Consider the following 26,527-nt stretch of genomic DNA (forward strand, 5'->3'; position numbering starts at 1 on the left):
AAATCAGGGCATCACAGGAAATATTTGCAATTACTTATAACTTTGATTGCTCATTATGAACTGCTCGTCTAACTGTTCAAATAACACATTTTTTATCTACTCTGTTATGGGCAGAGTCCACAAGAGAGAGGACTTTACTTCTCTCTAATCTCTCCCTTTCCTCACCCTTCTTTATCTTCATTGCCCTTTGACATTTATTGTAGTTCTCCATCTCCAAATTACTCACTTCAATCTTGATTGCAAGACCACAGAGCAGTTAAACTGTCACAGACCAGTAGGTGGTAGTGGCAAATCGTAGTAGCCACAACTGAAAATTGGCACTGTAGATTCAAGCAGTACCTGAATTGGACCAAAAAAGATGCCAGTACCCTAATTCAGCAGTTACATGACATGATCATTGCATGCATCTTGGATATTTTTTTATATTTATACGTATATCTTCAACTTCAAATGTATTTTTGTATGCATTTCATTATATTTATTTGATCTATACGACACACATTTCCACAGCATTTACATGAATGTATATTTGGTTAACAAATACTTTTTAAGTAGCTATTACAAATCAAACAAATCAAATTGTACACAAAAATCAGAAGTGACAGAACTCAGTACTGGTGAGTACTGGCCCATTTCAGGCACTGGATTCAAAACAAAAAAAAGCGGTGTGTTTTTGTCTGTGAATCTACGTGGACCAGAGCTGCTTCAGCTTGTTTTCAGTTTATTTTTTAAAAACTGTTTTTTCTGGCCTTAAGCGTATTTTGAGTCTTAAAATCAAACATTTTTTAAAGGCAGATGAAGAAAAAATCTACATGTGTTATATGACAACTTCACTTGTTTGTCTGAAGTGTCAAATCTAACTTCTTTGGTATCAGTGAACTCATGTTCTGTCTTGGAAACAAGTAGACTCCGTTTACTTTCAGAATTTTACATTTAAGAAAATTTGATTTTAAAATGTGAATATGAAGCAAAAAATTCATCATGGTTGTAAAATTTATTTTCTGTGTTTCCCAGCACCATGTTGCAGACAGTCAGTGAGTGGCTGTGGTGGGAGCGTCTGTGGCTGCCAGCAAACGTCTCCTGGTCTGATCTGGAGGACAGTGAAGGTCGTGTCTATGCTAAAGCCTCTCAACTTTACGCCGCTCTGCCCTGCGCCTTTTGCCTGCTCCTCGTCAGATACTTGTTTGAGAGGTGAGAATATGCAATCTTTTGATCAATCTTTAGATTATGTTGCACAAGCTGTGTGGAGCAGCGCTGCATAAGGCCACTCCTGTTTAGAAAGAAGAAAAGCTGTGCTGCTGTGCCAGATAACATGTTACACAGTATGATATGATGACCCACATTTACTGTAATGTTGCTGTTGCAGGTTCCTGGCCACACCACTGGCTGATGTTTGGGGAATCAGGGACAGTGTACGTCTCACAGCAGACCCAAACCCCGTCCTAGAAAACTACTTCTGCAGACAAGCACGGGCTCCATCACAGGTGTGTTAAAAAGGGGCGTTTCACTGAAAAACAAAGATGGTTTGTTGTTCACATACAGTAATCTCAATCAACAGGAGGCTTTTAGGTACATTATTTTGTGTAACAAGAATTAAGTTGTTCTCTTGTTTCTCTCGTTGCTCATCAGAAAGTAAAACTTAATAGGGACATATGAAAAACTCACTTTTTCAGTGCTTGTGCACATACGTTTGGGTATCTGGAGCACCTACCAACCCACAAACTGTGAAATAAGACAACCCAGTCAGTTTTTGTGGGCTCAACAAGCCATTCAGATTTGTCTCCCCTTCCTATGTCACCTGCAGGCTCATTAAGGGTCCTGACACACCAAGCCGAAAATCGGACAGTTACGGGCTGTTGGCCTAGTTTTTTCGGAGTGTGAAAATGGTCGGCAGACGGCGCTTTATTTTCATGTACGTATCATAACAACAGCTTGTATATCCGCACTCCTCGGTCTTCCGGTTTCCCTTTTTGAATGACAAATACAGACTACCGCCACCTGCTGGTAGTTCTTTGATGTCGGGTTGGTGTATCTGGGCCTTAAAATATACTGCCCCCCCCCCATCTGAGTATCTCCACCCATGGCTTGAGAATTTGCAAAGGTAAATATTTTTCTGGCAAGCAAATCAGAGCAGACTGGGGATTTTCAGGAAGGAGCCTTAAAGAGAAAGGTGATAAAACTGAGTGTTTCAGACAGAGAGAATGACAATAATAATGTGTTTTTTGAACATTAAAGCATGTAAACATGTTCTATTAGAAACCCAATATAGAAGTATGAACCTGGAAACATGAGCATAATATGTCCCCTTTAATGCTGGTGTTTAACTTCAGAGGGTGTGCATCCTAGTGTGGAAAGAGTGTAACAATTGGATTGTTTCCCTTGTGTTTCAGGCTGATGTGAGGTCTCTGTGTAAGAAGACCAGCTGGTCAGAAAGGAGAGTTCAAGTCTGGTTCAGGAGGAGGAGGAACCAGGAGCGTCCAGGGCTTCGCAAGAGGTTCTGCGAGGCCAGGTGTGTGTGTGTGTGTGTTTGCGTGTGTGATTATGCACTGACATGAAAACAAAAGTGTATACGTGTAAATATGTGACATTATTGTTCTTGTCTGTCAACAGTTGGAGATGTGTATTTTATTTTTTTGCATTTCTCTGGGGAGTCGTAGCTCTCTATGATGTAAGTAGCTTTGTCATGTTTGCATGTTTTATCACTATTTCTATTGCAGGATTTATCCCTTGTATCAGTAAAGTTTCGCATTGCACAAATCATTTTTGGTTTGGGACACATGTCTCCTTATTTTGTCTTTCTCTCTCTCTGTCTTTGTTATTTTGTGTACCAGTCTGATTCCACTGTAATGTGCAGCATGTGAATCTCCTTGTCTCTCTTCTTATCTCATGTCTCTCAGTGCTTTAGGCTTTTTCTCACACTCTGGCAGTTGACAGACAAACATGCATGAGCTCATTGGCCAACATTTACCCTTTTTCAAGGCTATTCTCCAACCCTCATCCTCACACTCCTCTCCATCTCTGTTTTTGTTGGCTGTAGAAACCTTGGCTTTATAATCTGAAGGAGGTTTGGGCAGGCTTCCCAAAACAGGTACGTGATTTAGCCGTTGCTATCAGGATGGCTTTTACAACATTACAGTATGATAAGCATCAATATGCGTGTGTTATGTGTCCATGCAGTCCATGCTGCCATCTCAGTACTATTATTACCTCTTGGAAATGGGCTTCTACCTTTCTCTGCTCCTCAGCCTCACATTTGATGTGAAACGAAAGGTGAGTGTGCAGATGTCTAAAATCAAAGTGAAGTACAGCACTTTAAAACAAAACAAATCTTTCCCTTTTATGCTATAAAGATGCAATAAATTAGGGATGTCTCATATGCACATGTTTACCTGTGTAGGACTTTAAAGAGCAGGTGATTCATCACATAGCCACACTGACTCTGCTGAGTTTCTCCTGGATTTCAAACTACATCCGAATCGGAACTCTTGTGATGGCAGTTCATGACTCCGCTGACATACTGCTGGAGGTCAGTGCTGGTTTTTACATCAATGCTAATCTACGTGATATCTATTGTCATACTGTTGCTGGTACAGTATTAGCAGATAACTGTGATTTTACATTATCACAGTTTTGTAGCATCAGACTGACTTAAAGCAGCAGTGGGTAAATTGGAGGAAATATGATTTTAAAAAGTGATTTTTATAAAACGGTCACTATATCCTTACAGTAGTGTAGGAGACAGGTAATCTGAAAATCATGTGCCTCTGTGTCCTCCGGTGTCCTCTGGTGTCCTCCGGTGTCCTCCGGTGCTCCTAATGGTGTCTGCAAGATTTCACTGCACGGAGGAAAACAACCAATCAGAGCCGAGCTGGAGCCTGCTGTCTCCGAGCAGCTGTCAATCACTCACAAACTCCGATCAAACGGTCAAACTATGCAGCGCTGATCAAATATGAATCAATATTCTGTTACTTTAATGCCTATTTCAAAAGCTTTCAGAAACATCTTGTAGTGTATTGTTTAGCTGTAAAATGAGAACGTTTGTGACCCAGCAGCCATGTTGAGATCAGTTGAGGAAGCACCGCTCATCAGTCGGAGTCAACAGTACACTACAAGATGTTTCTGAAAACATTTGAGGTGAGAAATAGGCATTACAGTAACAGAATATTGATTCATATTTGATCAGCGCTCCCTAGTTTGACCTTTTGATCGGAGTTTGCGAATGATTGACAGCTGCCTCCATTTAATGAACAGCCAATAGGCTAAAGTCTCTTCAAAGAAAAACATAACAATTTGCTTCTAAGGGTATAAATGTGGTTTAGTAGCTGCGTCAGTAGTTTGATGCAGAGCCTTAAAACCTGCACTCAAGATGTCTGAATCTCTGCAGACAGGACTCAAACAGGTCTGATGACCCACCTGTACCGCCCCTCCATGCTGCATGAACATTGAGATGACTTTGAACAGCTGTAAACATGAAGGTGGTTGCCTTGCACCGCCATACATTTCTTGACATGTTCTTTTTTTCATGCTAGCTGCTCAAAAATAAAATAAATCCCAGTCACATTTACAGGTATAGCTCACAATTGAGATGACTAAAGCAGGAGGTTGATAGTAGTGTGCTGTACATTTGTACAGGTATTTGTTATATTATGTCAACGTCCTGTATAAGCATAGGAAAAAGACATCCCTCTTATATGGGAATTATTACATGATTCAAACTAACAATAACAAACATGCCTGCAGCGACTTTATGACAGACTATGAACTATTCCTTTTAAACAAAGATGTGAACCTGATTGTTTTTCCTGTTTTTATCTCACAGGGTGCAAAGGTATTCAACTACGCCAAGTGGCACCAGACTGCTAACGGCATGTTTGTGGTGTTTACAGTTCTCTTTATGCTGACAAGACTCGTCATTTTTCCTTTCTGGTAAGTGTGGGAAATGGAAGGATGCAGCATGATGATGATTTTGGTGTAATGTGTTGAAAAAAACATAACGTGTGCATATCTTCTACAGGCTGATCCATTGTACGTGGGTGTACCCAGTAGAGGAGTTTGCTCCCTTCTTTGGCTACTACTTCTTCAATGTGATGTTACTGGTTCTTCAGATACTCCACCTCTACTGGGCTGTTCTCATATCACGAATGTTTTACAAGTGTGTCTTCAGCAAGGTGTGTTTCTATGTGTATTTTCATTTATGTGAAGGAAAAACAATGTATGAAAACTACGCAAATTCGACAACTTTTGAGTCTTTTCTACCTACTCTCTGTGGCTGATCTTCATCCTGCAGCTGGAAGGCGACGACCGGAGCGATGAGGAGGAGGAAGACAGTGACTCACCGAAGGAAAGAAACCACAAATTGAGTCACATAAATGGCTCTGGAGCCAGAGGCAGGGCCAATGGCCACTGACCCGTACAGACAGACAGAAAACAGAGAAAAAGGAAAATGGACAGCAGACACATGGACACATTCAGTCTGGGTTGCAGCTGTTAGAATGTAAATGCACATAAAAAAAGAGTAAATACACTTGAGCAGACAATATTATTTTATTATTAATTGTGAAGGATTATATTGTACATAAACTGAAGCTGCATAGTTTGTGGATTTCATTTAAAGCTGCAGTGGGTAGCATTGCAAATATGATTTAAAAAAAATTATTTTTAATAAAATGTCTCTGTGTCCTCCGGTGCTCCTAACGGCATCTGCAAGATTTCACAGACCGGAGGAAAACAACTAATCAGAGCTGAGCTCCGAACAAATGGTCAAACTAGGCAGCGCTGATATAGGCGCTGCCTAATTTGACCGTTTGATCGGAGTTTGCGAATGATTGACAGCCGCCTCTGTTGAATGAACAGCCAATAGGAACACTCTCTCTCTGAAATGACCTGTGATTGGCCAAAGTCTCCCGTCATGTGCTCAAGTCCAGTTAACGCTCAACACTTGAATTACAATATGCTGAAAGGTTATTAGATAGATAGATAGATAGATAGATAGATAGATAGATAGATAGATAGATAGATAGTAACTTTATTGATCCCGAGGGAAATTCAAGTATCCAGCATCACAGTTCCATAGTGCAAAACATGTTAGTAAAAAGGGAGTAAAAAAGTTAGTAGTTCAAAGTACGAAGTACAAAAAAATATACCAGATATAAAAATACAAAGAGATGAAGAAAACTGTTAAAACTGAATATAATGCAGGGTAACAGCTGTGATACACGACTATTAAAAAAGTGAATATAGTGCATATTATATATATATATATATATATAATATATATATTATGGAATAATATATAATATATATTATGGAATTTTTGCCCAATGATGCCAAAAACATTCTGCCTACTGCAGGTTTAATTCAGAAAACTTACTCTACGCCTTATTAAAAAATAGAGGAAGACTCCTTTTAATATGTTGTTTTTGCATTTTTTTTTGTATGTTGGTGAGACTACTCATGATGATAATGACAATGATGACATGTTAATCCCATGTGGTGTGCTTCTATTTGTGTTTGGTGGGGCACATCAATACAAAGCCAAAGCACTACAGGAATTTATTTTAAAACTGTGAGTTACTGTTTGTGAGTTTATGCTTTTAAAAATGTGCAGAACGAGCAGAAATATCAAGAGATCTCGCTGTACCAGGACGCCCTGTCGCGATAATCGGCGAGAACTTACAGGAGATGACGCGTCACCATCAGTTACCATGGAAACCACCACACCAAAACATTCAGCAGGTCCACCAGCAACAGTATATTATATTATTAGTACACAAGTAGTGGTCAGTATTATCGCAAGACTGGCTAATATGGAAACTTATCGTACAAATGTGAAGATCGCAGACTGGAATGAGGTTTGTTTGCTATTACACTTATTAGATAATGACTGCAAACGGATATTAAATGGCAATTCAGTCTGATTATCAGGCTTAGCAAACTGATAAGACAGCAGCAGCAGCCTGAGGAAGTAAAGTATAGACTTATTCAGGGAATGAAATTAGCACCTGCCACCTGTCAAATAACAGCAGGTCACCTGCCACCATGGCAGACTGGTTTTCCTTATATTAAGAAATTATTATTTTAAAAACAATTCTAAAGCCTAAATTAAATAATGGGTAACACTTCATTTTACAGGTCCACAAATTTCACTGTATTTAGGTGATAATTAAAAAAAAAAAATAATAATAATAATAATAATTAAATAAATAAATAATAAAAAAGTGTTTGAAATTTCTTTGGAATTACTGACAAATTACCCCCTATATTTACATCATAATTTATCGAAAACTACTTTATTATAAACATTATTTAATAATTAGATTCTGCTATTTCTCAATAACTGGTAATTAATTTAATACATTTCCAGGAAAAAGAATAAAAAGTTAATTGATATGCTTTATTCCCATGTCTGCTGATAAATAGATAATAATTGGCAAATAACTTCTTTGAAATGTTTTTTTCTTATTAGACAATAAGTCACACAATAGTGAGATTTGTGCCTGATCAGAAGTGTCTTCTATTAGTTTTCCACCTCAGATGAAGAGCAGTCACTTCTCAAGCCTAAGGGCCTTATTTTAACCATTTAATACTATTTTAGCATATAATTATTAAATAATGTTTATTTTAAAGTAATTTTCGATACACTTCGAGGTAAATATTTGGGGTAATTTGGCAGTAATTCCAAAGAAACTTCAAATAGGTAACTTGCTAATTATCACCTAATTATCATGAAATTTGCAGACCTGTAAAATGAAGTGTTACCAGATATAGTCATGCATTAAGGTTACATGATATATTCCATAATTCTACAGTCTGGTATCTCTGACTCAGTGTTTAAAATTTTAAAGCGTTCTACATAGATTTCAGAAGTGGCAGACAAAAAAATGTAGTGGCCGGTAGAAATGTTCAGTGACCTACCACAGTGGCAGGTGAGGAAAAAGGTCAATTTCAGACCCTGGACTTATTAAAATACTCTTACTTTTAAAAGGCAGGTTAGCTACTGGCTATTAAGGTTATCATTAGTTAGCTATTAAGTTGCATTGCTTCTATTATGGTGACAGCCTACAAAACATTAACAAAACATTAGAAGCAGGCTGGATAATAATGAACTGAGAGCAGTTTGTGCTTTGTTCGCTTCAGAGTTTGTGAGGAACTAGAAGAAAAGTATTGATTTTGTGCAGAGCCAAATACAGTCTGGTTTGTATTGTAGAATTGCAAATTCCTATTTACACAGGTAATAAACAGATATACTTTTATTCAATAACACAACGGCATCAGGAATTATGGACAGGGGTACATAATTATCTAAATTGGGCCCCTCATCCACACCCACTCCAGGTCGTCTAGTTTCATATGATAAGAGTATCTTCACTATGTGATTTTTTTTTACATACAGCATATAACCAGCAGTAGTGGGGTCATGGGGACATATTAAAGAATAAACATTGTATATGTTGATGTTTTTTTTTTCCAGGATGAAAGGAAAGAGTATCTGGAGAAAAAAGAGAGGGGTGAGCTTGCTGTCCAGCAACTAGACTTCCTCAAAGAGAACATTTTGAGACCGGTAAAAAGCAAATTAAGAACACCATTAATAACAACAATGATGAGCGATGGCAATGATTAAGATGATGGTGTTTGTTCATGTGTGTAGGTGAATCTCACTGTGACAACTGATGGGAGATTGCACTTCGGGGATGTTGTGATGTTGGTGAACGCGGGAGGAGAAAAGAGAGAGTGCACTACAGTGAACATTAATGCAGACGTACACAGTTTGACGAAGATTCCTTCGCCTGGCATTCAGGCCCCATGTGGTGTCAGTGCAGGAAGACGTATTCAGGCCTGTGTGCGCACTGCCTTCATCATTACCAGGTACAGTACATACACAAACACACTTAAAACTACATCAACATACACCTCAACACACGGTAACACTCCCAGATGTCAACCTGTAATGCTGCATGTGTGACTTCAGTGTAGATGGCAGTCCTGAAGGGTCAACTCTGCATTTTCAGCAAAGTTTTGCCCTGAAAACAACAAGTGGCTTTGCCGGGGAAGTAAGTGAACTAACATAATGTACTTTACACAAAGACTGGCTGTATTGTTAAAGGGGCACCCCACTGATTTTACACATGGAGTCCAGTTTGTATGTCACAGCCAGTGAAAACAGTTTCATAACATCCTCTGTGGCCCTGAGGGGAGCTTTTTAAAGTTTAAGAAAATAATCCTGATTATGAACCCTGTTATTATGGATGAAGGTATTCTCAGTTTGGAGCTTAGAGGCTATGTTTTAATGATTTAGTTTATTGAACATGTCTTTTTTTTTTGTTACAGTGTTATTTTCCATTCAGTTAAACACAACAAGCTGGCATGATTCTGTCACATAGTGATTTTTAAACAGCATATGTGATTCACTTTACACTGTGCCTATCAGTACTTCTGAAAAAAAAAAACACATCTTTAGTGTGTCACTTTGTGCATTTACATATTTCTCTTCCTTTTTTTCCTCAGATGTACTTGATGAGTGACCTGAAAAGTTTTCATAAGGTAGATCAAGTTTTAACATGAACTATTTATTGAAGACCATCAAGGGGAATACATTATACTGAACAACCACCAACTGTGATGAGACGTTTAACAAAGTGGAGTTGTGGAAAATCTTACATGCGTACCTGTAAATAAAACGCAGAATGCAGCAGTTATGTTTGTCCTTTTCACTGCATTTTCTATTATTGTCAATATGTCTCATATTATTGTGACTTTATTGACAGTATGCGAAGAAATCCCGACTACAAGAAGTGAATTTGGATGACAACAGTTCCTTTGTGTCATGGTGGAAGATAGTCCACTTTGACCCCCAGGAGAGGCTTGAATATGAGGGTCAGCCAGTTCCTGTAAGTCTTTACTGTATTTTCATGGTTAACTATTACACCTGTGACAACACCAGCATTTACTGCTCTGTTAAATCTGTATCTGTAACTTTCCCTCACCTCTGTCGCTCTGAGAATTTCCTTGCAATCATCAACATTTTTTTTTTTTACAGGCAAATGTGAGCGTGCTGATCATACACTGCAAGACAAACCAGGCTCTTGCTGTTCTGGATGATTACGTCCTTCGGTATTTTCCTTTTTGAAATTAACCCCTAACCATATGTTACTGTAAATGCAATATAAAGGCTTTTGATTTGATGTCAGATGTCAACTTGGAGGTCCACTGAAGAATTGGCACAAATAATGTGTTATACAAAAAGAGAGATATCAGAGGAAGATAACTGCAATGTGGATGTAGGTCATAAGTAAAAGATTTTGTTTTACAGTGACTTGAAAAACCTATTTATGTCCCAGTCAAATCCAAGGCAACTATGAGTTGTAGCTTGAGACGAATCAGCTTTCTTAACCCAAACAAACAATCTGACAATAATCCTCTGTTGACACGCTCAAGTTGCAGTCAGCTCTTCACAGCCACTCAAAAGATCAGGGCCTCCAATATGGCAGCTAAAAGTCATGTTACAACACCTGCGTGCCTGCTGTCGTTCTGTGCGTAACATTTGTGTCCCTGCAGGACCACATATGACAAAGAGTATGAGGTGACGGCTCACACCTTCCTGGACTCCCACAAAGCCGAACGGGACAACAACCACTGGATGCTCTGCACTGGTGACCCTGCAGCGAATGGGCTCGTACTTCTCAACCACCCATAGTGAGCGGCCAACAACAAGGAGCTCACACAGGCAAACCCTGGCACCTAAATCTACAATAACACAATTCACTCTCATGCTTTAACACGAACAAATACGGCAGATAGATACTACATCGTTAACAACACCTTAACTTTTTTAAAATAAAAGTATTTTTTTTGTTCTGTTTGGGTCAATGATTTTTTTTTTCTTTTCGTGCAAAGAGATTCCAGGATGGACTCCAACCAGGGCGTTAAGGTTATATGATACACACTAGCCAGCCAAGCCACCAGGAGGCTCTGTAGAAAGAAGCATTTGATATGTTTCTCCAGACAACACCTCCATTGTTTTAGTTGGGCAATAGCATAAGAGACCAACTGTGATATTGGACAGTTGGATAATACGGGCCAAATTCCCATGCATTTGAAATTTCCCCTGAAATACATTTTATAAGAGATAATGATGAGATAAGGGGATGTATGTAGTATGGTCTCTGTCATGAAAGGAGTTATGCATTCGAGAAAAAGGGATCCAAACAGTCCTCATCAACTGACTTAATGCTGCCCTTTCAACTTATTAGTGTTAAAAAAACACTCTGAAAAAGGGTGAAAGGATAGAAAGTTTCTCTACCTGTGCTACAGCATGTCAAACACAATTCTATGGTTTGATCACAAAAGTAAACAGGAGGGAAACACATTGCACATCACCACAAAACATGTTTGATGTTCCCTACACACTTTAATAGACTACTCTATCAAAAAGTAAGCACAACTACATGCCAAGTATACCTTTCTGTAGGCCTATAAGGCAAGAATACTTAATTATACCTTTCTTAAGTATATCTTGATCAAAAGATTAAGTGCAAGTACGCCTATAAGCCAAGTATACTTAGACTTTTCTGTATACTTGTCAATATAAGCCAAGTATACTTACTTTTCTGTATACTTGTCAGTATGAGCCAAGTATACTTAGACTTTTCTGTATACTTGTCAATATAAGCTAAGTATACTTAAACATTTCTGTATACTTGTTAATATAAGCCAATTATACTTAGACTTTTCTGTATACTTGTCAGTATGAGCCAAGTATACTTAGGCATTTCTGTATACTTGTTAATATAAACCAAGTATACTTAGACTTTTCTGTATACTTGTCAGTATGAGCCAAGTACACTTAGACTTTTCTGTATACTTGTCAATATAAGCCAACTATACTTACTTTTCTGTATACTTGTCAATATAAGCCAAGTATACTTAGACTTTTCTGTATACTTGTCAATATAAGCCACGTATACTTAGACTTTTCTGTATACTTGTCAGTATGAAACAAGTATACTTAGACTTTTTCTGTATACTTGTCAGTATGAGACAAGTATACTTAGACTTTTCTGTATACTTGTCAATATAAGCCAAGTATACCTAGACTTTTCTGTATACTTGTCAATATAGGCCAAGTATACTAAGACATTTTATATATTTGTCAGTATGAGCCAAGTATACTTATGTATACTTTTATTAAGTATATCTCTGATAAGTACATAAAAAGTAAACTGAAAGTATACTCTCTTATTTTAAGTTTAAAAGAAGTATACTAATAGCACACTTGAATAAACTTCTATTTGGTAAGGGTACCATTATGGTCCCATTGCTGTCTTGCACTCGACACATTATCGTGGAGCAAGTGTAATATTTACCCCATTACAGACTGTGCATGGTGTTAGTGTCACCTTTCTGGGCATCATGTTTCTGCATCCTAGTTTAAAGGGTTTAAAACCACCGGACACGTTATTGTGTTGTATATTCACGGGTTAAACTCTAATTATAAAAACTACTGTTGGCCTCATGGTTAAGCATCCCTCACAACCACAAGATAACGCTGTCGTTTTATTACAACCTCTCATCCAAGGGTGCGTTCAAGAAACAACAAATTTGCAACTATTTCGAAACCAGCTGTTTTGTGCGCAACGTTTCACGACGAGCGTTTTTTTCAAACATGTTGCGACCTTTACACTTTAGAATTGGGTGTCATCTAAGAAATGATTTAAAGGGGACACACCGTTGTCATTTCAGAAACAGCAACATCCAAACACACTTGTGATTAAAAACCTGCTTGTGACCGGTGCTGAACGCGACCCCCCCCCCCCTCTCTCTCCAGGTGTGACGTTTCAAAGGGGGACAACAATACAGAGAAGTGACCGGCTTTAACAATACACCCGTATAGCTCCTCACTTTACCGACCATACAGGCAGCAGATGCGCGGAAGAAAGGACACCGGCGCCTCGACACAAAGGTAACGATACATTGTTGCAACCACATGGGAAGAACGACAATGTTTCAATTTAACGTTCCATCAATTCTGTAGGTTAAAGAAAACACACATCATGTGTTATATTGTATCAATTCAAAATGAAAAATTCATTCATCTCATTTTGTAGTTGTGTTAATATTTTTTTTTTCCTCACTGCGGTTTATTGCAATTTACTGTATGTGTAAACGGCAGAGCTAGCTAAATGTGGACTACCGGGGGTTTATAGTATGCGTATTTAAATCAACCTGACCGTGAGAATAAACGCATTATCTTAATACATAGATGATAAAACTGATATTTTATTGATCTAGATAATAATTAAACGCTATGTATGTAGCTCTACATGATGTCCTGTCTTGATGTCTCCATGGCGTCTGGCCTGTCCTCTAATCGGTATTTTAATGTTATATATTATATGAGAGAGAAAATCACAACCTGGTAAACATTCTGTAAAAATACCCATTTATGGTGGTTATTGATCTACATGATAGAGATATTATCAGTGAAGGTTAAACTCGAGGTTTGTGGTTGATTTTTAGGTTGATTTTTTTTTAATTGTGTCGGCTATAGAGGATGTGTCTTATAACGTTACCATTCAATGTTCCCAGTTAACGGGTTACCTTCACTGTCCCTGTGTGTGTGTGCGTGTGTTGAGTGGGGGAAAACTGCACTGACATACATTTCACAAGAGGAATATTGTAGGCTGCTTTTAACAGGTACAAATGTTACACACAGAACACATTCATAGCTTATGAAATATAATATATAGTGTAGTAGATGAAACAGCTCCACCTCTGCTGCTTATATATAAATACAACAGAAATATTATAACACTATGAGAGGGACAATTCTGCCTGCATAATGAGAAGCCTACTTTTTGTTAATAAACCAATGTAGGACTTGTAATATATTTATATTGTTGTATTGCTATTTTACTATCTGAATAATTGTGCTCATTCAGCCCACTGGGGATGCACCGACACTGATACTGGATCAGTTATCATGCCGATACTGACTCAAATAGATGGATCGGATATCGGTGACAATGGGCCGATTTATTCAATTTTATGTTTATATAAATTATATGCTGTAATTATAATTGCTGTTTAAGTTTTGACCAATTTGCTGCTGCATTAAAAAAGTTTAGACTTGAATTATAATTCCTGTTAATGTTGATGATTTTTTTTTACCAAAGTTGCTGGTGTACGATTTATCATTTTAATAATAAATGCAAATTAAATAAATTATATATTATTATTATCTACATATTTATTGGTCTTTATTGGCCATTCATTGGACTATCAGGTCCAGCTGATAGGAGTAAATTGCAAATATAAATAAATAGTTTTATCTGTATGAGATGGTAGCCAAAATCATTAAAAAGGGCAGTAATATTAGGTGTGATTAGGGTCACCTCTAACCTTTGTGCCAAAATATGCATTTGCTAAAATTTATAGTTGGAAAATGGGCCTAGAGGGAAGTGTAACTTAATTTTTGAAATAGAAAACCAGCTCTGTTTTGGTCTCTGAATTGATGAGATTATTAAATTCCTTAGTGTGATCTTTATGATCACAACAAGATGCATGTCTGTCAGAGGGGGGTCGTAGGGTAGATTAAAGAAACGTCTCTTAAAAGAAAACAAAAAAAAAGAAAAAGAATTAAGGAATGCAATAATTAAGTCAAGCCTGATGCTGCCTTACACATAAATGAGTGATCCCAGTCACTTCCACGCACTGGCATCGGATCGGTCCTCGATATCGGCAGATACTCAAAGCCCAGGTATCGCTATCAGTATTGGGACTGAAAAAGTTGGATTGGTGCATCCCTACAGCCCACTGCTGTGAAAGCACCTTGATTTAGCTAGTGATTAATGTACCAACATTTTAGAAAATCCAACTCTGTAACTAAGTGATAAGTCAGAGTGAGCAATTTAGATTAATGAATGATTACACATATTTAGTGAGGAAGATTGTTATTGATTTTGCTTTTAAGCACATTTTACAGTTTATGATCAGTGTCAGGATGGCCTGTTCTTCATTGTCTGTAGTAATTTGTCTATCATTAACAAACTATGAAGCATAGAATACATTATTGACTAACTACACTTCTTTGCTAGTCTATTGAACATAGTTAACTGCTCAACTATATTTTCTGAAAGCTTAATTTAGCTTTGATAGTTCTTTAAAGGAAATGGTAAACTAAAATTAACTGTCCCAGAACTAAATTACATATTGTAGCTCTCTCCAGGAAACTGCCAGTGTGAATTTACTAGGACATTATGGACCCGTAATTTAAAGTAAAGCATTTGAAATTAGTGTGTTTCCCAACATGAAGGTTTACATACTGTTTCAAAGCCCTGCTAGGAAAAAAAATTCTGGTGGAGAAAGACTGAATCATGATGGAAAAATACTGGATCAAATTCCCAGGAAAAGGACATGACACCAGGTTCCTTAATGGTAGCCTGGCCCTATAAGCAATTCATTTGTGATTAATCGCAATTAACTGTGTTAATCAATTGACAGCCCTAGAAAAATTGCATCAGCAGTTTAGAAGCAGAGAGGGAGAGTGTTAACAGCTCAGTTAGGGATAGACAAAAAACATGACACAAACAAGTGCTTATTTAGGTAATGCCATGGTTCTATAGCAGTCTCAGGTAGCATCCTATCAGGTGAGCGACGGTACACGTGTTTTGAAAATTGGTCACATTACTCTTGCATAAGTCTTGTCATGCTGGGCTCAATGATGGGCTTGCTTACTTACTTATGTCAGTAGTTCAAAATTTAGTTAAAAATGTAGTTAAGTTCGCTGACACTTGTTTGGCATACAAGAGTAAATTATATAGTCAGTGATTGTTTATACTGGATGAGTGGGGGAGACCCTGGCAGTGCCTATTCACAGCCTGTCAAGGTCAAGTTGAGACTTAGTTGGCTGAAAAGGTTTTTTTTTTTTTTTAGTGGTGCTTCCTGGAGATGGCAGAAAAGACAATAGTACTAACTCTCATTGGGGTTGTAGCACAATCCCATGTTTTGCCTGCAGTTAAAGAGGACCTGTTGTGGTTATTTTCAGGTGCATACTTCTATGTTGGGTTTCTAACTAGAGCATTTTTGCATGCTTTAACAGTCAAAGAATGCTTAATTTTTCTCATACCGGCTGTGTTACAGCACCTCTTTTCACCCTCTGTCTGAAACTCTCCGTTTGAGCTCCTGCCCCTCCCAAAAAGCCCAGTCTGCTCTGATTGGTCCGCTGGCTTACTGTTGCGATTTGTCAACCGAAGCAAACTCTTCCGACTCCGCTCCAACTCCGCTCGATCTAGCTTTGTTTGCGGGCGTGCCAAACTAGCCGCTAGGCAAAATGTGTTACTTGGTGACATCGCCATGTCACAAAAGAAAAGGCGGGACTTCAAGCAAGGCGTTTCAGATAGTTCAGGAGCAGTGGGGGAGAGTAACTCCCTTTGTCGTGGACTTTGGGCTTTGTAACTTTGCAGACCTTTTACATGCACAAAAAACTATTTAACGCACTAAATGGAAGGGAAAAAGCACAAAAGCATAATACGTCCTCTTTAAACTCATGACAACAGCTGCTTTGGTTTTTGTTGTGTTTTATACAGTATGTCAGATGTCATAGTAATTGATGGACTTTGCATTTTGTAACCAGACATCATGGCAGTGAATGTCCCTGGACTGGTGGCTGTGGTGGTTTTTTATATTGTCATCTTGGTAATTGGAATCTGGGCATCTCGAAAATCCAAGAAAGTGGAGAAGACGTGTGTTGGCACTAAGAGCGAAGTTACCATTGTCGGTGGCCGCAACATCAGCGTCCTGGTCGGGGTTTTCACCATGACAGGTAGAACATTGTATTTTTATGCATCTAGTACTTGATGTACTTATCGTGTGTGCTCCTTTCACCTCTGCTTTGTTGCTACATTCTTCACTTGACTATTTGCTTTGCTTTGCTTTCAGCAACATGGGTTGGAGGAGGTTACATTATGGGAACTGCTGAGGCTGTTTATTCTCCTTCTCAAGGTCTCATCTGGGCTATGGGGCCTCCTGCATATCTTATCAATTTTCTTTTGGGTAAGTAGCTGAAACAAATGACGCTTCTTGTATGATAACACACAGTACAAACTTAAACAGGATCATTACACCATCTGTCATTTTAGCAACGTTTTGTTTGTTTTGGGTACAGTAAGTAGTAGCTGCACCCTGGGGTTGTGTTTTCAGCCTCACATACTCATATATCACAATATGTGATACTTCACGTGTGCTTTTGAGTGTCTGTGCGTATTTGTGTCAACAACAGTTAAGTCAAGAAGACACCAAAAGTCACGCAGAAACAATTTACAGGGCATAGATTCCAAGAAATAACTGTGATTTGCACATAGCTGATAGGGTCTCAACAATGGCTGCATTCACATGTTTGAGGGCCGAGGTGCCACACACTGCAATGAACTTGTAGGCAGACTGAAATGATACCTGGAAATAAAGATTCCTGGCAGATGGAAAGCTGTACATATACAGCTACCTTCGTAACTCCACATTCAGCTGAAATGCATCTAAAGAGAAGCGCAGTATTTCACCCTTTCATACTGTTTACCTGTTTATCTTCTACCTAGACCAGCATGCATTGGACTAGATGCAGGGTAGACCCAGAGATACCTGCCCGAGACTATGGCCTTCCAGATAAAGTTGAAGTGTTTGCCAAGCAAATAAGTGATAATCCATGACAATCTTTGCATTCGAATGCACCGCAAAGTTTTATGTCAACCAACACAGCTAATGAATGATCCTCACATGTATTGTGCCAAGGTGTTCCTTTATTGAATTACTTTCCTTATATTGTCAGTATTAGCCCTGTAAAATAGGGAAATGCTACGATGCATGTGCAAGGGATTGCACTTGTTCAGGTTAGCTACAGAAACTATAAAGCAGCAGATACTATTAACTTAATAAATTGGAGACAGAGTATGATTTGCTCTAGCCGCACATAGAACTTTAAGATACTCATATGGTGCTGAATCCCAAATACACATAGCCGGCAGATCATATTATTCAACAGCATTATTTTTCATACTGTACAGTACACCCTACAGCAGATTGTTGGCCTATCTGGGCCTACGGGCAGACATTCACACGTACATATTCACACCAACAGACGATTTTAAAATGTTCCACTTAATCAAACCTGTTTGTTCGTAGACTGTGGGAGGACGCCCTCCCCCCAACAAAGGGAGTATTTGTACGCAGGCATTTTCCATCCAGTCAGATCCAAACCCACGACTTTCTTGCTGTGAGGTGAAACTAACAACTGAGCCACTGTGTTGGCCACACAGGATTGAAGATGAAAAAGAATTTGAGGACATTTCAGCCCATACTGAATTGGCAAAAGAAAATGGGATAAGTGAAAGTTCGGGTGTTTTGAAGTGTTTGTATGAGGTACTTTTCCATAGTCAGTGTATTACCTACAGTAGATGAAGGTCGGCGCGCCCCAGTTTGAATAAGCAGACACGAGATACCGGACGAAAGCAAAGCAATGTACTGCTGTGGACGGGGCTGGCAGCAAAACGTATTGTAGCCACTTAAAAGAAAGACTCACCTACAAAAATCAAAATCAGTTAAAGTGTAGGCTATTTTAGAATATTTTTGCTGGTTTACCTTGCCATGAGACAGCTTTACAGTCTATGTTACGGGGAAGTGAAGCCATTGTCTATGCTCTCGCCATAGCAACCAGACTGCATTGAAATAAATAGTAATTTTACCTCGCAGAACACAGGAGCTGCTGGTCTACCGCTGCCTCGATCGGTTAGTTTGTTTGTGTTATTGTGTGACTTTGGTGAATCCAAACTAACCAAAGTCACACAATAACACAAGCAATCCCCGTGTTCTGCGAGGTGTTCTGTTTTTTTCAATGGAGTCTGGTGGCTTTGGTGAGAGCATAGATGGATACAGCGGCTTCAGTTCCCCATAGGAAAGGGCTGTCTGACGGCAAGGTAAAGGGGTGAACATATTCTAAATATAGCGTACACTTAAACTGATGTTGATTTTTGTAGGTGAGTCTTTCTTTTAAGTGGCTAAAATATGTTTTGCTGCCGGCCCCGTCCACAGCAGTACATTGCTTTGCTTCCATGCGGTAACTCCTGTCTGCTTCTCCAAACTGGGGGCGTGACGACCGTCATCTACTGTAGATAATACACTCACTATGAAGTACCTTATACAACCCCATTTCAAAACACCTGAACTTTCCCTTTAAAATGTCAAGACTAAGAAAACCAGGAAATATTCACATTTGAGCTGGAACCGATGGATTTTTGCAGTTTTTGCAAAAAAAAAAAAAAAGACTTAAATGATTTATCAATTATCAAAATTGTTGCTGATAAACGAATAATTGACTTATCCATTCAGCTCTACTTTAAATCATTAGAATATTTTCAATGACAAAAAAGCATTTCAAGTTATTTTTCTCTTCAACTTTTGTTTTGTTTGTATACTCTCTGCTTCTTAAGGTGGATTGTTTTTTGCAAAACCTATGAGGTCAAAGCGCTACGTGACCATGTTGGACCCGTTTCAGCATCGCTATGGCAACATGTTCACTGCAACACTGCTGCTTCCTGCTTTGGTCAGTGATATTTTGTGGGTTGCCTGCATCCTTGCTGCTCTGGGTAAGTCACACTTACGCTATGATGCTGTCATAATCCATCACATCACAGTTTTGTTTACCATCTCTCATTTAATGTTTCGTGTTATTTCCAGGAGGAACGATGAGCATAATTCTTGGGCTGTCGTCTGCCCTCTCCATCATTATCTCGGCAGCTGTCTCCATCATCTACACATTTTTAGGGGGTCTCTACTCCGTGGCGTATACTGATATCATCCAGCTTTCCTTCATCTTCATCAGCCTGGTGAGAAACAGAGGAATTGCAATAAAGTAGCGAGTGACAGAAATGACTGAGATGAAGGAGGGAGGAGGATGGAGGGAAGGCTACAGAAATAATGGGACTTTAATGAGATAGATAAACGCATTCATAATGAAGTATGTTAAGAAATTTAAGTAATTCAATAGATGACTTGTCCTCAGTTTTGCTGTAACGGCTGTTTTTTTTTGTTTCAGTGGCTCTGTGTTCCTTTTTTGATACTCAGTCCTGCAGTTGCTGACTTCTCACAGGCAGTCCACTTCAACCAAACAGCTGGAAACTCGTGGGTCGGAGAGTTGAAGCTGGAAGATGCAGGAAAATGGGCGGATGAGATGCTGTTATTGGTTAGATTTAAAATTTGTATTTTGTGTCACTGTGTGTGTAGTGGAGGTAGGGATTTGAACTGTGGTGACGTAGTTTAAAGAGCGAAAAACACCCAAGGCGGATGGGTGGGGAGGTGTTCGTTCGTGTCCTGTGTTCACAACGTTAAGTTTCATTTTCACTTTACAAACGTGGGAACTTTAAAGCTAAACAAGTGTTTTTTCGTTTGAATTCACATCGTTAACTACGTGTTTACTGAGTCCTTAACGTGACGCCGAGGGGTCTCACAAAGACTCAGTATGTGACGAGTTTGGATGAGAATGTGTTTAATATACTGTAGCTCTAATATAGGCTTCCCATACATCCTGGGAAACCTGTAATTTATCATTGGAGCTTTTCAGTCATGGGAAACAAAATCTGGACTGAATTTATCAAAATGTCTCAGAATATTAATGTTCCCAAAATTGTCATACATTTTTTTTTTTTATTTGGTTTAAGAGGACTGTGTGCACAGACATTCATTTTTTACACAGAAACAAAAAGATGGGTGCACAAGATTTAGCAGGGAAGCTAATTTCCATCTGCAGTCCTAAACACAATACAACACACTACACAACGTTGACTATATGACTAAAGAGCTGTCATGACCCATGCAAGTTTGTTCTAATGTGCAACTAATAATACCACAATGGCTCTCAGCCTGTTATATTTAAGTGTCTGCCTGCGTGAGCACAGTGTGACCGCAGCCTCGCTGAACTGCTGCATCTCTCACCTTGGGTGGTGTCCACACAGACAGCGTTGCATGCTGCTACTTTCTTTTTACGTAGTTTGCCTTTCATAATGGCCAGAATATTTAATTTAATTTCATTATAAATGTAATTTATATTTATTTTAGAGAGAAAACGGTTAAGGAGTGTGTGCTGATTTGAAAATAATGATTATAATCCCCGATTAAAAGTCAGTACTCTGTTCATTTATGGAACTGTGCAAGTCACTGCATTTTCCACAACACTGTCCTGCAAATATTTCAGAAAAAAAGCCTTTTGTTAACAAACGAAAGGGATTCTGTACAAACAAAGACGCTAGAGGGCTTTTACTCTGAAACGGAAATGTTACTGTTATGATGTCGATGCATTGTCAAAAGATCATTTTCACTGTCTATTTTTGCTGTGGACTGCGAGTGGAAAAAATACGAGAGACCTCGAATCTCTATAAGAGATGCAGCCGAGCCGTGCCTGAGCCATGTTGCTCATGCAGGCTGTGTGGCTGCTCTAACCTGTTAATGTGGGCGCCGAAATAAAAAGCAAGAGGTTCCGCAACGCACACTCGCTGCTCATGCTGCCAGTGTGGCCCGGTTGTTAGTAAGCCGTGACAATGTGAGCGCTTTTCCTACTGTGACATATCAAAATGTCCTCTGTAAAAACATGTCAAGTTGTTCTCTGACAGAGTTTGTGTTTTTTGTGTATCTTTTAGGCTTTAGGGGGACTGGCCTATCAAGCTCTCTACCAGAGGATCCTCTCTGCAGCCTCCTCTGCTCAGGCTCAGGTCACCTGCTTTGCTGCTGCTGGGACCGTTTTCGTTATGGGAATCCCTTCAGTTATCATTGGAGCAGTGGCTTCCTCTGCAGGTACACATGAATGCAAACACTCAGCCACTCACATCATAAGCATTCATATATTTGTAATCAGACAACTAACAATTAGGTCCCCACTACAATGGTAAATAACATGGGATGATGTAATCTTGTACGTGTGTGTGAAAAATATCCTACTAATTATGGTGGGATGTTAGTTTGCTTTCAAATATTCTGCTTCCTTCTCCCCAGTGCTTACTTATTTTTTGTTGTTGTTGATGCCATCACCATAATCTTAAAAGCTTCTTCCCCTCCCATTATTCTTTTCCTCTCAACCCTGACTATCTCTTTCTCTACCTCTATGTCTGCTCCTCTCTCTTCCTCTCCTGTTCTCTAAGACTGGAACCAGACAGCGTACGGTCTACCCCCTCCTTTTGAACGAGGGGAGGCAGGGAAGATCCTACCGCTGGCCCTGCACTACCTCACACCCACCTGGTTGTCAGTGTTAGGCATTGGAGCTGTGGCGGCAGCAGTTATGTCCTCCATGGACTCTGTGCTGCTGTCCTCAGCATCCATGTTTACGCAAAACATATACAAGACGACTTTGAGGAAGCAGGTGTGTGTGTGTGTGTGTGCGAGTGTGTTTGGGTGTGTGTTTGGCTGAGCGTTAAGCAAAGTAACTCCATTTTTATCGTCTCTTTTCCTCTCTGTTCTTTGCAGGCCTCGGAGCAGGAGCTGCAGCGGGTGATCCGTGTTAGCGTGCTGCTGGTGGGCCTGGCGGGAACAGGCCTGGCCTTTGGCGACGACAGCGTGTTCGGCCTCTGGCTGGTAAGCGGGGACCTCCTGTACTGCGTGGTCCTCCCGCAGCTCGTCTGCGTGCTGCACTTCAGCTGGGCCAATAGCTACGGCGCCATCAGCGGCTATTTAGTAGGACTGCTGCTGCGTGGGATGAGCGGCGAGCCGCTGCTCGGGATCCCACCTCTCATCCTGTACCCCGGCTGGAGGGAGGTGGACGGAGTCATCACACAGTACTTTCCCCACAGGACTCTTGCCATGCTTTCCTCTATGATATGTGTTATTTCAGTGTCCTGTCTGGTGGAGCTAGGCTTCTGCCACCAACTCATTCCTCATTCCTGGGATGTACTGGGGGCGTTTGAAGAGAAAAAAGAGGCAGAAGGGGAGGAAGTACCTGTTCCTCTGGATGAAAAGAACAGTATCCTTAATACAAAACTCTAGGCTTAACTTAAGTACAACTTCAGCCAAAGTATACCCAAACCTCCTTTTTATGCAAATTCCTACCAACCTTCTTCTCTGCACAGACTATTTACGCACACTCTTACATGTACTGTTTATTACACATGTTTAATACTGAATTATATGCTTTATATGCACCAAACTGACCAGCAGTATGTGGAGAGTGATTCAGGGAGGCAGTGGATATGTGCTGGGTGTCTCTTTTTAAGGCCACATATGAAGACCTCAAGATTCTGATGTTAATGTCAGAAGTCAATTGCTTTTTTCCACATCGTCCTAATCTTCTTAAAATGAAACTCTTTCCCCGATTGTTAATCACTGGTAACACAAACATTGTCGTAGTTTCTTAATCTAGTCTCCTCTACTCGAAACCTTTTCAGTACGTTAAGCTCAACCCAGGTGGTGTTATTTAAATTGTGTAATCATTGTTGTACTTTCTAAGGAGTTTTGCCTCTTTTGCATTTATTAAGCACTGAGGGGACAAAGCAATGCCATTTGAGATGCAATACTTGAGACGCTGAGGTTGAGTATTCCTCAGAAACAAAGAAGTCTAGCAGGGAAGTGCCTGCTGGTAGAAGTGTTTACCATTATTTTATGTTTTAAAGGGATCATTTATTGAAGGACCATCAAGATATAGAATTATAACTGCTATTTTTTAGATGTTTTGTGATTGCAAGTGTTCATAAAAAATGAAACCATATCTGTTTATTATCTTTGCATCTGATGAAATCTGTGTCTTTTTAATGTGTATGTGTGTGAAAGAGAAGATCACAAACACAAGCCACTTGCTCCAAGTGTTATATTAAACCTGTTTTTGGCATCATTTGGCAAAAAAATCCATAATAACCTTTCAGCATTTTGTAATTATAGTGTTCTGAGAGAAAAATAGACTTCTGCACCTCCTCATGGCTCTGTTTTCAGGCTTTAAAATATCTAGCCTGTGACGTGAGATTGTGGCCAAACACAGGTCATTTCAGAGAGAGAGAGCGTTCCTATTGGCTGTTCATTCAACGGAGGCGGCTGTCAATCACTCGCAAACTCTTAGCAAACAGTCAGGCAGTGCTGATTAAATATGAATCAATATATAGTCATAAATAGGCATTACAGTAACAGAATATTGATTCATATTTGATCAGCGCTGCCTAGTTTGACCGTGTGATCGGAGTTCGCGAGTGATTGACAGCTGCTAAGAGACGGCAGGCTCCAGCTCTGCTCTGATTGGTTGTTTTCCTCTGGTCTGTGAAATCTTGCAGATGCCATTAGGAAACACGTGATTTTTTTTTTCAAATTACCTGTCTCCTGCACTACTGTCAGGATATAATGACCGTTTTATAAAAATAACTTTTGCTCTAATTCTACTCACTGCTGCTTTAAATGATAATGCACCTTTTGGCACCTACAACATTGAATTGCACCCATTAAAAGTATTTGCCTTTGTTGCCTTAAGAGCTCTAATTTAACTTTATGTTACAGTAGTATTTGCTTTACTACAATACAACTGCAATGCCACCTTTGTAGCAGCAGAGGGCGGCACCTAAACACTGAAAGGACCTAACCAGACTGAATCTCACCAGATGGTGCTTCCCAAAACAAATCATTCAAATGATTTTGTTTCCTAGGCTTGCTTAACCACTCACTTCACCTCAACAACAACAACATATCAGAAGACTTTCCAGCACAGACTCATAGTCATATTACCTTATAGATCAAATGTATTACCTAACCCAACGTAAACTGATATTATTTGTATTTTCATCCCATAAATTATGTCTCAAGTAGCACATATTTGCTCCTTTCACACGCTACTTCAACATTATTATGAGATTTAGTTGGACTTTTATGTAAATGAATAGATAACAGAACTCAAAGAAAGGTATTGTAATGTTTTTATTATTATTATTATTTATTTTCTGGTAATATTTAAAACTAAAGTATAGAATAAACGCATCTCAACAGTTCTCTAAATGTTTTTTTTTAATTCATTATACTTAATAATATAGAGAAGGTCATGTATTCACCAAGTGATTTGTTTCCTTTAAATGCTGGAATATGTATTAATCATAATATAATTCCCCCTTTTAAATTACATTTATTATAATCGGTTTATAATAAAGCGGCATGGGAAAAATCCACATCATCCAGGTGAGTTTCAAAATACAAAAACTGATGTTATCTGAAATGAAAAAAAAAAAGATATAAATAAAATATAATATTGCATAATATATGTAAAATTATAAATACTGGTACTGATGATTCCTCGTTGTCTCCAGATGCAGCTGCATCATAACCTGCATGCCCTGCAGATGTCTGACTGACATTACCAACGTGCTCCAGAGTGAGTATAGCGCCGCCCACCGGTCACCGTGGTACTGCATGTCTCTGGGATGTCTCTGGATGAATGGAGGATAGAGGGAGGCAGTGGGTGCAGTCCTCTCCTGAATGAGGGCTCCATGTCTGATTTTACTGTGGTTCTGTGACGGTGGTGTGCAGTGTAACCTATGGTACAGCTCCAATGCACAAAATATAGACTTCATGCTCCTGAAGGTTTTAACATAGTCCTGTTCACTCCAGAGACAAGAAATCACATAATCTAAAAAAAGAAAAAATACAATCACTATAAGGACTTTTTTTTAATTCATAAAAGAAATTATCCTCTATGGAATAAAAACAAACAATCACATATTGAACATAACAAATTAGGATGGAACAGTTCATACAAATTGACTAATAGTGTCTATTATTATTTTCTTAATACTGCAGTAACTTAATAGCTACTTTATTGTTGGACTAAACATCATTAAATTAACAGAATAATATAAAACCTCTCTCTTGTGAACCCTTATAGACTATTTTTACATTTCACAATCAGAATCAGGTTTATTTTGCCAAGTATATACATTCAAGGAATTTGTTTTATGCAGCTCTCTCAATGTACTCACACATACTAGAAATAACAGAAAGAATAATACAAAAATAAAAATAAGATACAAGGCAAATGTCTATATACAAGACAAGTGTTCATACAAGTCTAGCATGTTGTAAACAAGACAAATAGTGCAAATAAATAAATAGTGGATGGATATACATGGACCAGATGGTTATGTACAGCATGTACATGTGGAGATGTCTCTCTACTGTATGTAGGATTTATATTTACAGTGACAGGTATGTACATATTATAATATGTACATAAAATGACAGATGATATGCACATATTACAGAAAAATGTGTATTAAAGACTGTAAATTATAATCTATAAATGTGCATTTAAGACTGTAAGAGCTGTAGTCTATAAGAGCAGCAGTGGATATTTGGTGTTACAGGGTTATTGACGGTGTATGACTGATTGAGTGTCGATGCATAGTTTACTGAAAAAGTCCTAATTTTAGATTATGTCAAAACTGATTTCATAATCCCAGGCATGTTTGATTTGAAGGCTATTAATGATTTGTAACAAGACATCTTTTTGACAATTTTAAAAGCAATGTTAAAGGTC

At 38.8% G+C, this 26,527-nt stretch overlaps 3 protein-coding genes and 1 long non-coding RNA gene across 4 annotated transcripts; 3 read left to right on the forward strand and 1 right to left on the reverse strand.

Moving 5' to 3' along the window:
• The first annotated feature begins 1,017 nt into the window (after nucleotides 1-1,017).
• Nucleotides 1,018-5,524, forward strand: cers3b (ceramide synthase 3b). The gene is made up of 10 exons (XM_037767748.1): nucleotides 1,018-1,191; nucleotides 1,367-1,484; nucleotides 2,391-2,509; nucleotides 2,611-2,668; nucleotides 3,038-3,088; nucleotides 3,178-3,270; nucleotides 3,398-3,526; nucleotides 4,820-4,926; nucleotides 5,015-5,168; nucleotides 5,288-5,524. Exons 1-10 carry the CDS (start codon nucleotides 1,019-1,021, stop codon nucleotides 5,405-5,407), a joined length of 1,122 nt encoding a protein of 373 aa, XP_037623676.1. The 5' UTR covers nucleotide 1,018; the 3' UTR covers nucleotides 5,408-5,524.
• A 1,177-nt stretch (nucleotides 5,525-6,701) lies between these two features.
• cfap161 (cilia and flagella associated protein 161) lies at nucleotides 6,702-10,858 on the forward strand. The gene is made up of 8 exons (XM_037768745.1): nucleotides 6,702-6,851; nucleotides 8,471-8,560; nucleotides 8,648-8,865; nucleotides 8,969-9,050; nucleotides 9,505-9,540; nucleotides 9,765-9,887; nucleotides 10,037-10,110; nucleotides 10,555-10,858. Exons 1-8 carry the CDS (start codon nucleotides 6,705-6,707, stop codon nucleotides 10,691-10,693), a joined length of 909 nt encoding a protein of 302 aa, XP_037624673.1. The 5' UTR covers nucleotides 6,702-6,704; the 3' UTR covers nucleotides 10,694-10,858.
• Nucleotides 7,225-25,836, reverse strand: LOC119487686. The gene is made up of 3 exons (XR_005206762.1): nucleotides 25,825-25,836; nucleotides 22,114-22,118; nucleotides 7,225-7,440 (listed from the first exon to the last, which is right to left on the reverse strand). It is a non-coding gene; the product is annotated as an uncharacterized LOC119487686 (long non-coding RNA).
• Nucleotides 12,654-23,731, forward strand: LOC119487682 (high affinity choline transporter 1-like). Its single transcript, XM_037768744.1, has 9 exons — nucleotides 12,654-12,958; nucleotides 16,631-16,819; nucleotides 16,936-17,049; nucleotides 19,476-19,631; nucleotides 19,723-19,871; nucleotides 20,081-20,227; nucleotides 21,678-21,831; nucleotides 22,176-22,393; nucleotides 22,498-23,731. Exons 2-9 carry the CDS (start codon nucleotides 16,636-16,638, stop codon nucleotides 23,011-23,013), a joined length of 1,638 nt encoding a protein of 545 aa, XP_037624672.1. The 5' UTR covers nucleotides 12,654-12,958; nucleotides 16,631-16,635; the 3' UTR covers nucleotides 23,014-23,731.
• Nucleotides 25,837-26,527: the final 691 nt, after the last annotated feature.

The sequence above is a fragment of the Sebastes umbrosus genome, chromosome 4 (genome assembly GCF_015220745.1).
Source record: "Sebastes umbrosus isolate fSebUmb1 chromosome 4, fSebUmb1.pri, whole genome shotgun sequence".
Classification (NCBI taxonomy): Eukaryota; Metazoa; Chordata; class Actinopteri; order Perciformes; family Sebastidae; genus Sebastes; species Sebastes umbrosus.

What these genes read in the sequence shown, in the direction of transcription:
- cers3b (XM_037767748.1), top strand. Translation starts at nt 1,019, where the DNA reads ATGTTGCAGACAGTCAGTGAGTGGCTGTGGTGGGAGCGTCTGTGGCTG. An exon ending in GAGTCGTAGCTCTCTATGAT is followed by an intron (nt 2,669 to 3,037) that starts GTAAGTAGCTTT and finishes TGTTGGCTGTAG; the next exon opens with AAACCTTGGCTTTATAATCT. An exon ending in CTCGTCATTTTTCCTTTCTG is followed by an intron (nt 4,927 to 5,014) that starts GTAAGTGTGGGA and finishes TATCTTCTACAG; the next exon opens with GCTGATCCATTGTACGTGGG.
- LOC119487682 (XM_037768744.1), top strand. Translation starts at nt 16,636, where the DNA reads ATGGCAGTGAATGTCCCTGGACTGGTGGCTGTGGTGGTTTTTTATATT. An exon ending in CGGGGTTTTCACCATGACAG is followed by an intron (nt 16,820 to 16,935) that starts GTAGAACATTGT and finishes CTTTGCTTTCAG; the next exon opens with CAACATGGGTTGGAGGAGGT. An exon ending in CGGATGAGATGCTGTTATTG is followed by an intron (nt 20,228 to 21,677) that starts GTTAGATTTAAA and finishes TGTATCTTTTAG; the next exon opens with GCTTTAGGGGGACTGGCCTA.
- cfap161 (XM_037768745.1), top strand. Translation starts at nt 6,705, where the DNA reads ATGGAAACCACCACACCAAAACATTCAGCAGGTCCACCAGCAACAGTA. An exon ending in ACTGCCTTCATCATTACCAG is followed by an intron (nt 8,866 to 8,968) that starts GTACAGTACATA and finishes GTGTGACTTCAG; the next exon opens with TGTAGATGGCAGTCCTGAAG. An exon ending in CAAGTGGCTTTGCCGGGGAA is followed by an intron (nt 9,051 to 9,504) that starts GTAAGTGAACTA and finishes TTTTTTCCTCAG; the next exon opens with ATGTACTTGATGAGTGACCT.